We start from the raw sequence: 14,602 nt of genomic DNA, 5'->3' as shown, positions 1-14,602 counted from the left end.
ATGTAGGGTAATAAGAGGTATTATTAGGAGGTATTATGGGGAGGGTTATGTGGGGTAATAAGAGGTATTATTAGGAGGTATTATAGGGGGATTATGTAGGGTAATAAGAGGTATTATTAGGAGGTATTATGGGGAGGGTTATGTGGGGTAATAAGAGGTATTATTAGGAGGTATTATAGGGGGGTTATGTGGGGTAATAAGAGGTATTATAGGGGGATTATGTAGGGTAATAAGAGGTATTATTAGGAGGTATTATGGGGAGGGTTATGTGGGGTAATAAGAGGTATTATAGGGGGATTATGTAGGGTAATAAGAGGTATTATTAGGAGGTATTATGGGGAGGGTTATGTGGGGTAATAAGAGGTATTATTAGGAGGTATTATAGGGGGGTTATGTGGGGTAATAAGAGGTATTATTAGGAGATATTATGGGGAGGATTATGTAGGGTAATAAGAGGTATTATTAGGAGGTATTATGGGGAGGGTTATGTGGGGTAATAAGAGGTATTATTAGGAGGTATTATGGGGAGGGTTATGTGGGGTAATAAGAGGTATTATTAGGAGGTATTATAGGGGGGTTATGTGGGGTAATAAGAGGTATTATTAGGAGATATTATGGGGAGGGTTATGTGGGGTAATAAGAGGTATTATTAGGAGATATTATGGGGAGGGTTATGTGGGGTAATAAGAGGTATTATTAGGAGGTATTATAGGGGGGTTATGTGGGGTAATAAGAGGTATTATTAGGAAATATTATGGGGAGGGTTATGTGGGGTAATAAGAGGTATTATTAGGAGGTATTATGGGGAGGGTTATGTGGGGTAATAAGAGGTATTATTAGGAGGTATTATAGAGGGGTTATATAGCGCTCCAGTCCCCCGTATATTTCTCTACAGCTACTGTCTTCTTGTGCGGAGTTAACTCCGCCCCCGGGTGTCCGTACAGGAAGCAGAGAGCATACTGCAGTACACACATTCTGCACATGCTCAGTAGAACAAAAAACATCAACGGGAGTCATTTATACGCGAGGGATCTGAGAGCACACACGTGATTGGCTTCCGTGACTTTGGTGGGAGGGCTACTGGGCTATCTTTGTGGGCAGGGATTGGTAAAGTAATCTGAGAGCCAATCAGAATCCGTCATCCTGCGCATGGGCTGTAGAATAACCCCCTGCCCTGTGCATGGCAGCTGCTGCCGATAGTATCCTCCTTGCTGTATAATGCCCCTCCCCCATTTAGATTGTAAGCTCTGGTGAGCAGCGTCCACTGCACCTCCTGTCCTGCTGTTATAATGTACACCTCACCACTGTACAGCGCTGCTGCATCTGTAGGTGCTATATAAATAAATGACTAGAACAGTGCTAACGTGCTACTGATTAGTGGTCATTATTATTTTTTCTCACTGCTCTGGTTATTGCGCGTTTGGTAAGAGAGACGTTACAGAGCATGGAATACAGAGTCGCAGCGGATGACCATTATGCAGATGCATTACAGAAAAGAGCACCATCCATGGAACGGCTATGAACTACTGAGGCGGCTAAACCAGTAACATTGTGCAGACCGTGACCGTCGGGCCTCACGGGGCTCGCCCACCAAGACCCTCAATACAGATAGCTCTGACGGGACAACATTAGGAGATAGCCAACACCGATGGTAAACGTATGAGGGCGAACTGATCGATATAGCATAAGAAACGCGAGACATTGAGAGCTAATGAGCAAGAAACCGGGTACATCTTGAGAGTAAAGATACCCCCCAGAAGGGGAAGACGAAATATAACCGGGTAAGCGCAGAGGTACCCAGTATGGTGGGGTCATGAAAACTATATGCAAAACAAAAGAAAACAATAACAGAATGAAACAAACAGAATGAAACAAACAGAATGAAACAGAATGAAACAAACAGAATGAAACAAACAGAATGAAATAGAATGAAACAAACAGAAACAGAACGAAACAAACAGAATGAAATAGAATGAAACAAACAGAACGAAACAAACAGAATGAAACAAACAGAATGAAACAGAATGAAACAAACAGAATGAAACAAACAGAATGAAACAAACAGAATGAAACAAACAGAATGAAACAGACAGAATGAAACAAACAGAATGAAATAGAATGAAAAACAGAATGAAACAAACAGAATGAAACAGAATGAAACAAACAGAATGAAACAAACAGAATGAAACAGAATGAAACAAACAGAATGAAACAAACAGAATGAAACAGAATGAAACAAACAGAATGAAACAGAATGAAACAAACAGAAACAGAATGAAACAAACAGAATGAAATAGAATGAAACAAACAGAACGAAACAAACAGAATGAAACAGAATGAAACAAACAGAATGAAACAGAATGAAACAAACAGAATGAAACAAACAGAATGAAACAAACAGAATGAAATAGAATGAAACAGAATGAAACAAACAGAATGAAACAAACAGAATGAAACAGAATGAAACAAACAAACAGAATGAAACAAACAGAATGAAACAAACAGAATGAAACAGAATGAAACAAACAGAATGAAACAGAATGAAACAAACAGAATGAAACAGAATGAAACATGTCCGTCCCAGGGTCCAGCAGAGAGCTCTGCTACGGGAAGTGTACACGGATAAGTGTGAGAGAAGACCCATCTCAAGGGCCATACTCCACTTATTAGTAGTCATTATTATTAGTAGTTATATTATTAGTAATTGTTTATTAGTAGAAATTATTTTTAGTAATAATTATTAATTTTAGTAGTAGTTATATTATTAGTAATTATTTATTAGTAGTAATTATATAATTAGTAATTAGTAGAAATTATTAGTAGTAATTATATAATTAGTAATTATTAGTAGAAATTATTTATTAGCAGTACATAAGTAATTATTAATTTTAGTAGTAGTTATATTATTAGTAATTATTTAATATACTAATTTCTACTAATAATAATATAACTACAACTAATAATTACTTCTAATTAGTAGTAATTATTTATTAGTAGAAATTATTATTAGTAGTAATTATTAGTAGTTATATTATTAGTAATTGTTATTAGTAGTAGTAGTTATATTATTATTAGTAATTATTTATCAGTAGAAATTATTATTAGTAGTAATTATTAGTAGTTATATTATTAGTAATTGTTATTAGTAGTAGTAGTTATATTATTATTAGTAATTATTTATCAGTAGAAATTATTATTAGTAGTAATTATTAGTAGTTATATTATTAGTAATTGTTATTAGTAGTAGTAGTTATATTATTATTAGTAATTATTTATCAGTAGAAATTATTAGTAGTAGTAATATTAGTAACTAGTAGAAGTAATATTATTAGTGATTATTTATTAGTAGAAATTATTAGTAGTAGTAATTAGTAGTAGTAATATTAGTAGTAATTATTTATTGTCATGATTAACTCATATAATGTAGTGGATGCATGGAAGGGTAACCCAGCAGAGGTGGTTAGTTTCTTTGTTTAAGCACTCAATGAGTTAATCTGAGGTTGATTTAATGTGTTTCTTTGTGAATGCCCTCTGTATCTGTTCTGGCTAGAGGTGTCATCTTCCCTAAGGACCCCTGTGGTGATTCATGGCCTTACAGATAAGGATCCTTAGTTATAGGAATTCCATTCCTATCTTAAGTGGAGGGGTTTCCATCACCTTTACCCCACCATAACTTATTGGCACATCAAAGATGGGACCCGATTCTTGGGGATGGTGTCATATAATCGTTCATGTGGTCAGAGGGGGGTTTGCTTGCAAAAGTCTGATTTAGGGACAATGCAGCGACCTCAAAGCAGAACTCCATGATATACTCTGATCGGAACAACATCATAAGAACCATCTGGACTTAAGGAGTTCCCACAGGCCTGCTTATTGGAGAAACTCGTGAGTGAGGGTCCTGTGTATTGGAGAAACTCGTGAGTGAGGCTCCTGCGTATTGGAGAAACTCGTGAGTGAGGGTCCTGCGTATTGGAGAAACTCGTGAGTGAGGGTCCTGCGTATTGGAGAAACTCGTGAGTGAGGCTCCTGCGTATTGGAGAAACTCGTGAGTGAGGCTCCTGCGTATTGGAGAAACTCGTGAGTGAGGGTCCTGCGTATTGGAGAAACTCGTGAGTGAGGGTCCTGCGTATTGGAGAAACTCGTGAGTGAGGGTCCTGCGTATTGGAGAAACTCGTGAGTGAGGGTCCTGCGTATTGGAGAAACTCGTGAGTGAGGGTCCTGCGTATTGGAGAAACTCGTGAGTGAGGGTCCTGCGTATTGGAGAAACTCGTGAGTGAGGGTCCTGCGTATTGGAGAAACTCGTGAGTGAGGCTCCTGCGTATTGGAGAAACTCGTGAGTGAGGCTCCTGCGTATTGGAGAAACTCGTGAGTGAGGGTCCTGCGTATTGGAGAAACTCGTGAGTGAGGGTCCTGTGTATTGGAGAAACTCGTGAGTGAGGGTCCTGTGTATTGGAGAAACTCGTGAGTGAGGGTCCTGCGTATTGGAGAAACTCGTGAGTGAGGGTCCTGCGTATTGGAGAAACTCGTGAGTGAGGGTCCTGCGTATTGGAGAAACTCGTGAGTGAGGGTCCTGCGTATTGGAGAAACTCGTGAGTGAGGGTCCTGTGTATTGGAGAAACTCGTGAGTGAGGGTCCTGCGTATTGGAGAAACTCGTGAGTGAGGGTCCTGCGTATTGGAGAAACTCGTGAGTGAGGGTCCTGCGTATTGGAGAGACTCGTGAGTGAGGGTCCTGTGTTTAAGTCCCATTGTTTTTAAGAACTGTTTCTGTTTTACTTTTATTTTGTATGTCTTGTTTTTTGTAATTCTGGCACTGTGTAATCTTTGTCTTTTTGTTATTAAAATATTCATAATCCAAGTCTGTCTTTGGGCTCCGGTATCGATATCCACGAACCCTAAGAGAGGATAACACGTTACCGTATTGTTATTGAGTTCTACAGGATATATATATATATGTTGTTGGCCCGGGGGGGGGTTATATATATATATATATATATATGTTGTTTGCCGGGGGGGGGTTTGATATATATATATATATATATTGTTTGCCCGGGGTGGGTTGATATATATATATATATATATATATATATGTTGTTTGCCGGGGGGGGGTTGATACATATATATATATATATGTTGGTTGCCCGGGGTGGGTTGATATATATATATATATATATATATATATATGTTGTTTGCCGGGGGGGGTTGATATATATATATATGTATATATATATATATATATATATATATATATATATATATGTTGTTGGCCCGGGGGGGGGTTATATATATATATATATATATATATATATACCGTATATTCCGGCGTATAAGACGACTTTTTAACCCCAAAAAATCTTCTTAAAAGTGGGGGGTCGTCTTATACGCCGGGTACTTACCAAACCGGAGGTTCCCACGAAGCCACCAATCTCTCTAATCACTACGCGCCGGCTATTGAGGCCGAGCGCAGGAATGCCGTCATGTCCCGGCGCCCGGCATCAATTGCCGGCGCGTAGTGATGAGGGAGCAGGGAAGCCCGAGGTCTGGCACTTCAGACCTCGGCTTCCCTGCTCTCTAATCACTAGGCGCCGGCTATTGATGCCAAGCGCAGGGATGACGTCATGTCCCGGCGCCTAGTGATTAGAGAGCAGGGAAGCCGAGGTCTGAAGTGCCAGACCTCGGGCTCCCACAACTGGATGGAAGAAAGAAGACAGAAGATAAGGTAGAAGATGAGGTAAGAGATGGGAAGAAAGGGAGGAGAAATATATATATATATATATATATATATATATATATATATATATATATATATACACACACACACACACACTGGTGTGTATATATATATATATATATATATATACACTGGTGTGTGTATATATATATATATATATATACATACGTGTGTGTATATATATATATATATATATATACATATACATATACATATACATGTGTGTGTAAAGGCAGGGGTGTGTGGTGAGGGCAGTGTATAAATGTGTATGTATGGACAGGCATATGTGTAGATATATATATAGATATATATATATTATATATGTGTGTGTGTGTGTGTGTGTGTGTGTGTAAGGGCAGTGCATGTATGTATATGTCAGCAAATCAACCAGCAAATCACCGGTAAGGTACATCTCTTGCCGTGATTGGCTGGTTGTTGTACGCTGGGTAGAGGGGTAGTCTTATACGGTGAGTATAGTCCAAACTCTATATTTGGACTGTAAAAGTTGGGGGTCGTCTTATACGCCGGAATATACGGTATATGTTGTTTGCCGGGGGGGGGGGTTTGATATATATATATATATATATATATATATATATATATATATGTTGTTTGCCGGGGGGGGGGGTTGATATATATATATATATATATATATATGTTGTTGGCCCGGGGGGGGGGGGTTATATATATATGAATAAAGTAAAGTTCCTTCCACATTTATTGATACAAACAGAGGACTCAGAGGGCTCTTGGTGGCGCGGACTCTCCTCGTGTTTAACCCTTTCCAGGTTTGCAGTGGGCTTCCCCGGGATGGCAGGAAGCGCATTTCTCCCTGTGTGTGTATACAGTCAGTCGTGTGCCTGGACATACAGCCCTAGACAAGAACAGCCTCCCAGCAGAGGTGGTAGAGGGTAATACAGCGAGGGGATTAAACATGCATGGGATAGACGGCTCCTGAATCTAAGACGAAACCAACGACTGATTACAGCCTAGACAGGGGCCGCAGGGAGAGGCCAAATCCAAGCCGCCATGAACAGGTAAACACATTGTATGTCCTACGCGTGCAGTCTCTGCTGGGAGGCAGCTGCACGGACCCACTACACCGTCCATTGGCTATTAGCTGCCCTGTTATGGGTGGCCCCTCCCATGTTATTCATACGCGGCCTCTATTTTGCTCTCTAGTACAAATATTCACACGGGGCGGGAAATAAATACTACCCCGGGTATAAATCACACGGGACGGGGAACAAATACTACCCCGGGTATAAATCACACGGGACGGGGAATAAATACTACCCCGGGTATAAATCACACGGGACGGGGAATAAATACTACCCCGGGTATAAATCACACGGGACGGGGAATAAATACTACCCCGGGTATAAATCACACAGGGCAGGAAATAAATACTACCCTGGGTATAAATCACACAGGGCGGGGAATAAATACTACCCCGGGTATAAATCACACGGGACGGGGAATCAATACTTCCCCTGGGTATAAATCACACGGGGCGGGGAACAAATACTACCCCGGGTATAAATCACACGGGACGGGGAATAAATACTACCCCGGGTATAAATCACACGGGACGGGGAATAAATACTACCCCGGGTATAAATCACACGGGACGGGGAATAAATACTACCCCGGGTATAAATCACACGGGACGGGGAACAAATACTACCCCAGGTATAAATCACACGGGACGGGGAATAAATACTACCCCCAGGTATAAATCACACGGGACGGGGAACAAATACTACCCCGGGTATAAATCACACGGGGGGGGAACAAATACTACCCCGGGTATAAATCACACGGGACGGGGAATAAATACTACCCCAGGTATAAATCACACGGGACGGGGAACAAATACTACCCCGGGTATAAATCACACGGGGCGGGGAACAAATACTACCCCGGGTATAAATCACACGGGACGGGGAATAAATACTACCCGGGTATAAATCACACGGGACGGGGAATAAATACTACCCCGGGTATAAATCACACGGGACGGGGAATAAATACTACCCCGGGTATAAATCACACGGGACGGGGAATAAATACTACCCCGGGTATAAATCACACGGGGCGGGAAATAAATACTACCCCGGGTATAAATCACACGGGACGGGGAATAAATACTACCCCGGGTATAAATCACACGGGACGGGGAATAAATACTACCCCGGGTATAAATCACACGGGACGGGGAATAAATACTACCCCGGGTATAAATCACACGGGACGGGGAATAAATACTACCCTGGGTATAAATCACACGGGACGGGGAATAAATACTACCCGGGTATAAATCACACGGGACGGGGAATAAATACTACCCGGGTATAAATCACACGGGACGGGGAATAAATACTACCCGGGTATAAATCACACGGGACGGGGAATAAATACTACCCCGGGTATAAATCACACGGGACGGGGAATAAATACTACCCCGGGTATAAATCACACGGGACGGGGAATAAATACTACCCCGGGTATAAATCACACGGGGCGGGGAACAAATACTACCCCGGGTATAAATCACACGGGGCAGGACATAAATGCTACCCCGGGTATAAATCACACGGGACAGGGAATAAATACTACCCCGGGTATAAATCACACGGGACGGGGAATAAATACTACCCCGGGGATAAATCACACGGGACGGGTAATAAATACTACCCCGGGTATAAATCACACGGGACGGGGAATAAATACTACCCCGCGTATAAATCACACGGGACGGGGAATAAATACTACCCCCGGGTATAAATCACACGGGACGGGGAATAAATACTACCCCCGGGTATAAATCACACGGGACGGGGAATAAATACTACCCCGGGTATAAATCACACGGGACGGGGAATAAATACTACCCCGGGTATTAATCACATGGGACGGGGAATTAATACTACCCCGGGTATAAATCACACGGGACGGGGAATAAATACTACCCCCGGGTATAAATCACACGGGACGGGGAATAAATACTACCCGGGTATAAATCACACGGGACGGGGAATAAATACTACCCCGGGTATAAATCACACGGGACGGGGAATAAATACTACCCCGGGTATAAATCACACGGGACGGGGAATAAATACTACCCCGGGTATAAATCACACGGGACGGGGAATAAATACTACCCGGGTATAAATCACACGGGAAGGGGAATAAATACTACCCCGGGTATAAATCACACGGGACGGGGAATAAATACTACCCCGGGTATAAATCACACGGGGCGGGGAACAAATACTACCCCGGGTATAAATCACACGGGGCAGGACATAAATGCTACCCCGGGTATAAATCACACGGGACGGGGAATAAATACTACCCCGGGGATAAATCACACGGGACGGGGAATAAATACTACCCCGGGGATAAATCACACGGGACGGGGAATAAATACTACCCCGGGGATAAATCACACGGGACGGGGAATAAATACTACCCCCGGGTATAAATCACACGGGACGGGGAATAAATACTACCCCCGGGTATAAATCACACGGAACGGGGAATAAATACTACCCCGGGTATAAATCACACGGGACGGGGAATAAATACTACCCCGGGTATAAATCACACGGGACGGGGAATAAATACTACCCCGGGTATAAATCACACGGGGCAGGACATAAATGCTACCCCGGGTATAAATCACACGGGACGGGGAATAAATGCTACCCCGGGTATAAATCACACGGGACGGGGAATAAATACTACCCCGGGGATAAATCACACGGGACGGGGAATAAATGCTACCCCGGGGATAAATCACACGGGACGGGGAATAAATACTTCCCCCGGGTATAAATAGCCGGTCCCGGTCTGCTACAGCATTACTGTTCGTTACCAGTTCGGGGCCAGCGGTTCGGCACACGAGGGGTTAATGCCCCCCTCCCTACGGACCACAATCTCCTTCCAGGATCCAACATGGCTCCCCGCACAGCACGCGCCAAGGAGCTTCCGGCCACGCCCAACAAGTAACATTCTTCTACCATTGGGTGAGATATGGCCAGTGTGAGCGGCTGTCCACTAGGAATGGGAGGGTGTGGTCAGGTGACCCTCTCCAAGAGCTGTGTGTGAGTGAGGAGACTGGTCACGTGATCAGAGACTGTCAGACCATGGAGCTGAGCAGGCGGGTGAGTGAGGGCTGCTGGTAAGAGGGGTTAGAGTGGTGGAGGTGATGGGAGTGAACGCGGCGGGAGTTATAGTGATGGGAGTGAGTGCGATAGTGATGGAAGTGAGTGCGGTGGGAGTTATAGTGATGGGAGTGAGAGTTATAGTGATGGGAGTGAGCGCGATAGTGATGGGAGTGAGAGCGGTGTGAGTTAAAGTGATGGGAGTGAGAGCGGTGTGAGTTATAGTGATGGGAGTGAGAGTGGTGTGAGTTATAGTGATGGGAGTGAGAGTGGTGTGAGTTATAGTGATGGGAGTGAGAGCGGTGTGAGTTATAGTGATGGGAGTGAGAGTGGTGTGAGTTATAGTGATGGGGGTGAGAGCGGTGGGAGTTATAGTGATGGGAGTGAGCGCGGTGTGAGTTATAGTGATGGGAGTGAGAGTGGTGTGAGTTATAGTGATGGGGGTGGGAGTTATAGTGATGGGAGTGAGAGCGGTGGGAGTTATAGTGATGGGAGTGAGAGTTATAGTGATGGGAGTGAGAGTTATAGTGATGGGAGTGAGAGTTATAGTGATGGGAGTGAGTGCGGTGCGAGTTATAGTGATGGGAGTGAGAGCGGTGGGAGTTATAGTGATGGGAGTGAGAGTTATAGCGGTGAGAGTTATAGTGATGGGAGTGAGAGCGGTGTGAGTTATAGTGATGGGAGTGAGAGCGGTGGGAGTTATAGTGATGGGAGTGAGCGCGGTGTGAGTTATAGTGATGGGAGTGAGAGTGGTGTGAGTTATAGTGATGGGGGTGGGAGTTATAGTGATGGGGGTGGGAGTTATAGTGATGGGAGTGAGAGTTATAGTGATGTGAGTGCGGTGCGGTGCGAGTTATAGTGATGAGAGTGAGAGCGGTGGGAGTTATAGTGATGGGAGTGAGAGTTATAGTGGTGGGAGTTATAGCGGTGAGAGTTATAGCGGTGAGAGTTATAGTGATGGGAGTGAGAGCGATGGGAGTGAGAGCAGTGGGAGTTATAGTGATGGAAATGAGAGCGGTTGCCGGGGGTATAATCCGGGGAGGGGGTGCGGGGCGGTTGCCCGGGGTATAATCCGGGGAGGGGGGCGGTTGCCGGGGGTATAAGCGGTTGCCGGCCGGCGGGAGGCTGTCTCTCACTCACTTCTCCATCTCTCTTGCAGGTTGTGTTATGTCGATATCACTTTTCCCGGCTGTCTCGGGGGCGCGGTGGAGACCTCCTCGTTAAGAGACCGTCCTTGCGATATCTCGGATCACAGACACAGGGGTAAGAGTTACCCCCCCCCCCGAGGGTGTTATCCCAGGGGCAAAAGCACAAGGGGGCAATTGGCAGCGGTATTGTGGGCATTTTAGTGCATTATCATCCAAATGAAAGCGCGGGACTGACCGTCCGAGACACTCGGTGCGCTCTGCTGCTGCAGCTTATTCAGAGAGACTCCGCGGGCTCTGCCCCCCTTTTCCACGGGCTCTGCCCCCTTTTCCGCGCCGTGGGGGCTGTACGCGTCTTGCCCCTCTTCTTCTGGACGGTGGGGTTATGTACAGTGTTTGAAAAGTGGTCCTGTCGCCATAGCACCCGATGGAATGGCCAATCAGGGGGAACGTCTGTTGACTGCCAGAACTTACCCCTGATGGGGTAGATGGAGAACTTGTGGCCTTCGGACCCCCGCGAAGGGTTAATGTGCTGCATGCCTTTACATTAAATGTACCCCTGTGATGTGGGAAGGACAGATGTGGCCGATAACCCCGGTCAGGGCCACGCGGGGAGGGGGGTATTGTATGTTTCACAATCCGCTCCGGTTAACGTGTTCAGTGCCGGGGGGTCTGGGAGGGAGGCGCGTTCACCGGGCAGGGAGTTCTGGTTCTGCCCCGGCCCCGTCTCCGGCCCCGCTTCTGGAATTGCGGATGGTGGATGTTTGGGGTGGGGGGGATTGGACGTTCCGGGTAGCGGATGTTTTGGGTTGGAAAATAAAGAGGTTCCCGATATTTTATCTCTCATCCTAAATCCTTTCAGATCGCAAATCCTTTCAGATTTTTACGATGTTGTCCTATACAATAATATCCTATACGATACTGTCCTATACGATAATATATACGATACTTTCCTATACGATGTTGTCCTATACAATAATATCACATACGATACTGTCCTATACGATAATATATACGATACTTTCCTATACGATGTTGTCCTATACAATAATATCCTATACGATACTTTCCTATACGATGTTGTCCTATACAATAATATCACATACGATACTGTCCTATACGATAATATATACGATACTGTCCTATACGATGTTGTCCTATACAATAATATCCTATACGATACTTTCCTATACGATGTTGTCCTATACAATAATATCCTATACGAAACTGTCCTATACGATGTTGTCCTATACAATAATATCACATACGATACTGTCCTATACGATGGTGTTCTATACGATAATATATACGATACTTTCCTATACGATGGTGTTCTATACGATAATGTCATAATATTTCCCCTTCTATCCAGAATGTTATATTTACCGCCGCTTGTCGCTGTCGTCCAGCCGGCCCCCGTAGATATAAATCCAGCTTCGGTGCAAAAATTAAATGGCGGGAAAAATAACTTTCAGCGAATTCGGCAATCGCCGTGAAACTGCATCTGGCCGGCAGAGTAAATACGGAGATTATTACATAAAGCAGCAATATGGCCCAAAAAACATTCTCTCTCTTTTTCACCTTTTTTTCTTTTCTTAAACGTTAAAGACTTCGCTTATTAGCATAATCCCCGCCTATTGACTGAAATCCTCCAATCAGAATGATTTGGCGTGGAAGCTTCCGGCGGGATTCTCGTTCCTCTGATTTATGGAATTAGGGACCGGAAGCCTCATCAGCACTTCTTCATTCTCAGTATATGGAGGGCGGAGCTATGCGTTAACCCCTGCCTTGTCCCGCCCCCGCAGGGCCAGCTCTCGCTCAGGGACCCGCTGGTGGCTCCTGGGCTCCCTACTTGCCGTTCCGTCCCTCGGCGCAGCGACGTATTACTACTCCGAACGCCACGAGAGACGGCGCATGAGGATCCTGCTGCAGGGAATCGGACGCTTCTGGAGGTGAGACTCGCGTGGCCCCCGTGGGCCCGCTGATTTATCTATACATTATACAGGGGCCAGCCTGCGGATTTATCTATACATTGTACAGGGGGCCGGTCACTGATTTATCTATACATTATACAGGAGGCCGGCGAGAGGCCGGCTCGCTGATTTATCTATACATTATACAGGGGCCAGCCTGCGGATTTATCTATACATTATACAGGGGGCCGGTCACTGATTTATCTATACATTATACAGGGGCCGGTCACTGATTTATCTATACATTATACAGGGGGCCGGTCACTGATTTATCTATACATTATACAGGAGGCCGGCGAGGGGCCGGCTCGCTGATTTATCTTTACATTATACAGGGGCCGGTCACTGATTTATCTATACATTATACAGGGGACCGGTCACTGATTTATCTATACATTATACAGGGGACCGGTCACTGATTTATCTATACATTATACAGGGGCCGGTCACTGATTTATCTATACATTATACAGGGGCCGGCTCGCTGATTTATCTTTACATTATACAGGGGCAAGCCTGCGGATTTATCTATACATTATACAGGGGCTGGTCACTGATTTATCTATACATTATACAGGGGCCGGTCACTGATTTATCTATACATTATACAGGGGGCCGGTCACTGATTTATCTATACATTATACAGGGGCCGGCTCGCTGATTTATCTATACATTATACAGGGGGACAGGTCACTGATTTATCTATACATTATACAGGGGGCCGGTCACCGATTTATCTATACATTATACAGGGGCCGGTCACTGATTTATCTATACATTATACAGGGGGCCGGTCACTGATTTATCTATACATTATACAGGGGCCGGTCACTGATTTATCTATACATTATACAGGGGGCCGGCTGGCTGATTTATCTATACATTATACAGGTGCCGGTCACTGATTTATCTATACATTATACAGGGGGCCGGCTGGCTGATTTATCTATACATTATACAGGGGGGCCGGTCACTGATTTATCTATACATTATACAGGGGGCCGGCTGGCTGATTTATCTATACATTATACAGGGGCCGGGTCGCTGATTTATCTATACATTATACAGGGGCCGGGTCGCTGATTTATCTATACATTATACAGGGGCCGGGTCGCTGATTTATCTATACATTATACAGGGGCCGGTCACTGATTTATCTATACATTATACAGGGGGGGGCGGCGCGGCTCGCTGATTTATCTATACATTATACAGGGACCGGTCACTTATTTATCTATACGTTATACAGGTAGCGTGTGCATGCGCTGTGTATATTCTCGGCACTCATACTTGTCTCCCGCTCAGGTCTCTCCTGATTGGCTCCCGGATCTCGGTAGATTACTGGTGGACGAGTCGCGTGACGCTGCGCGGTGAGGATGAGGTGAGTGAGTTTGGGGTAACTGGTTACGTTGCGGACGTTCTTCCCTGTTTGTGACGCAGCGAGTGCCGCTCCGGGAGTTTCCGTCCTGTGGATACCCCGGGGTATCTTTGTGTGTCTCTCACGCTCACTCTAACACTCACACTCAGACTCTCTCTCTCTCCGTGTCTCTCTATTTCGGGCACTCTGTGTGTGTCTCTCTCTC

At 44.8% G+C, this 14,602-nt stretch overlaps 1 protein-coding gene across 1 annotated transcript; it reads left to right on the top strand.

Moving 5' to 3' along the window:
* Positions 1–9,677: 9,677 nt before the first annotated feature.
* LOC128497778 (uncharacterized aarF domain-containing protein kinase 5-like) lies at positions 9,678–14,454 on the top strand. The gene is made up of 4 exons (XM_053467938.1): positions 9,678–9,901; positions 11,061–11,164; positions 12,852–12,998; positions 14,325–14,454. Exons 1-4 carry the CDS (start codon positions 9,884–9,886, stop codon positions 14,452–14,454), a joined length of 399 nt encoding a protein of 132 aa, XP_053323913.1. The 5' UTR covers positions 9,678–9,883.
* Positions 14,455–14,602: the final 148 nt, after the last annotated feature.

The sequence above is a fragment of the Spea bombifrons genome, chromosome 5 (assembly GCF_027358695.1).
Source record: "Spea bombifrons isolate aSpeBom1 chromosome 5, aSpeBom1.2.pri, whole genome shotgun sequence".
Taxonomy (NCBI): domain Eukaryota; kingdom Metazoa; phylum Chordata; class Amphibia; order Anura; family Pelobatidae; genus Spea; species Spea bombifrons.
The sequence above is the reverse complement of the archived record's forward strand: the minus strand, read 5'-3'. Positions and strand labels throughout refer to the sequence as shown.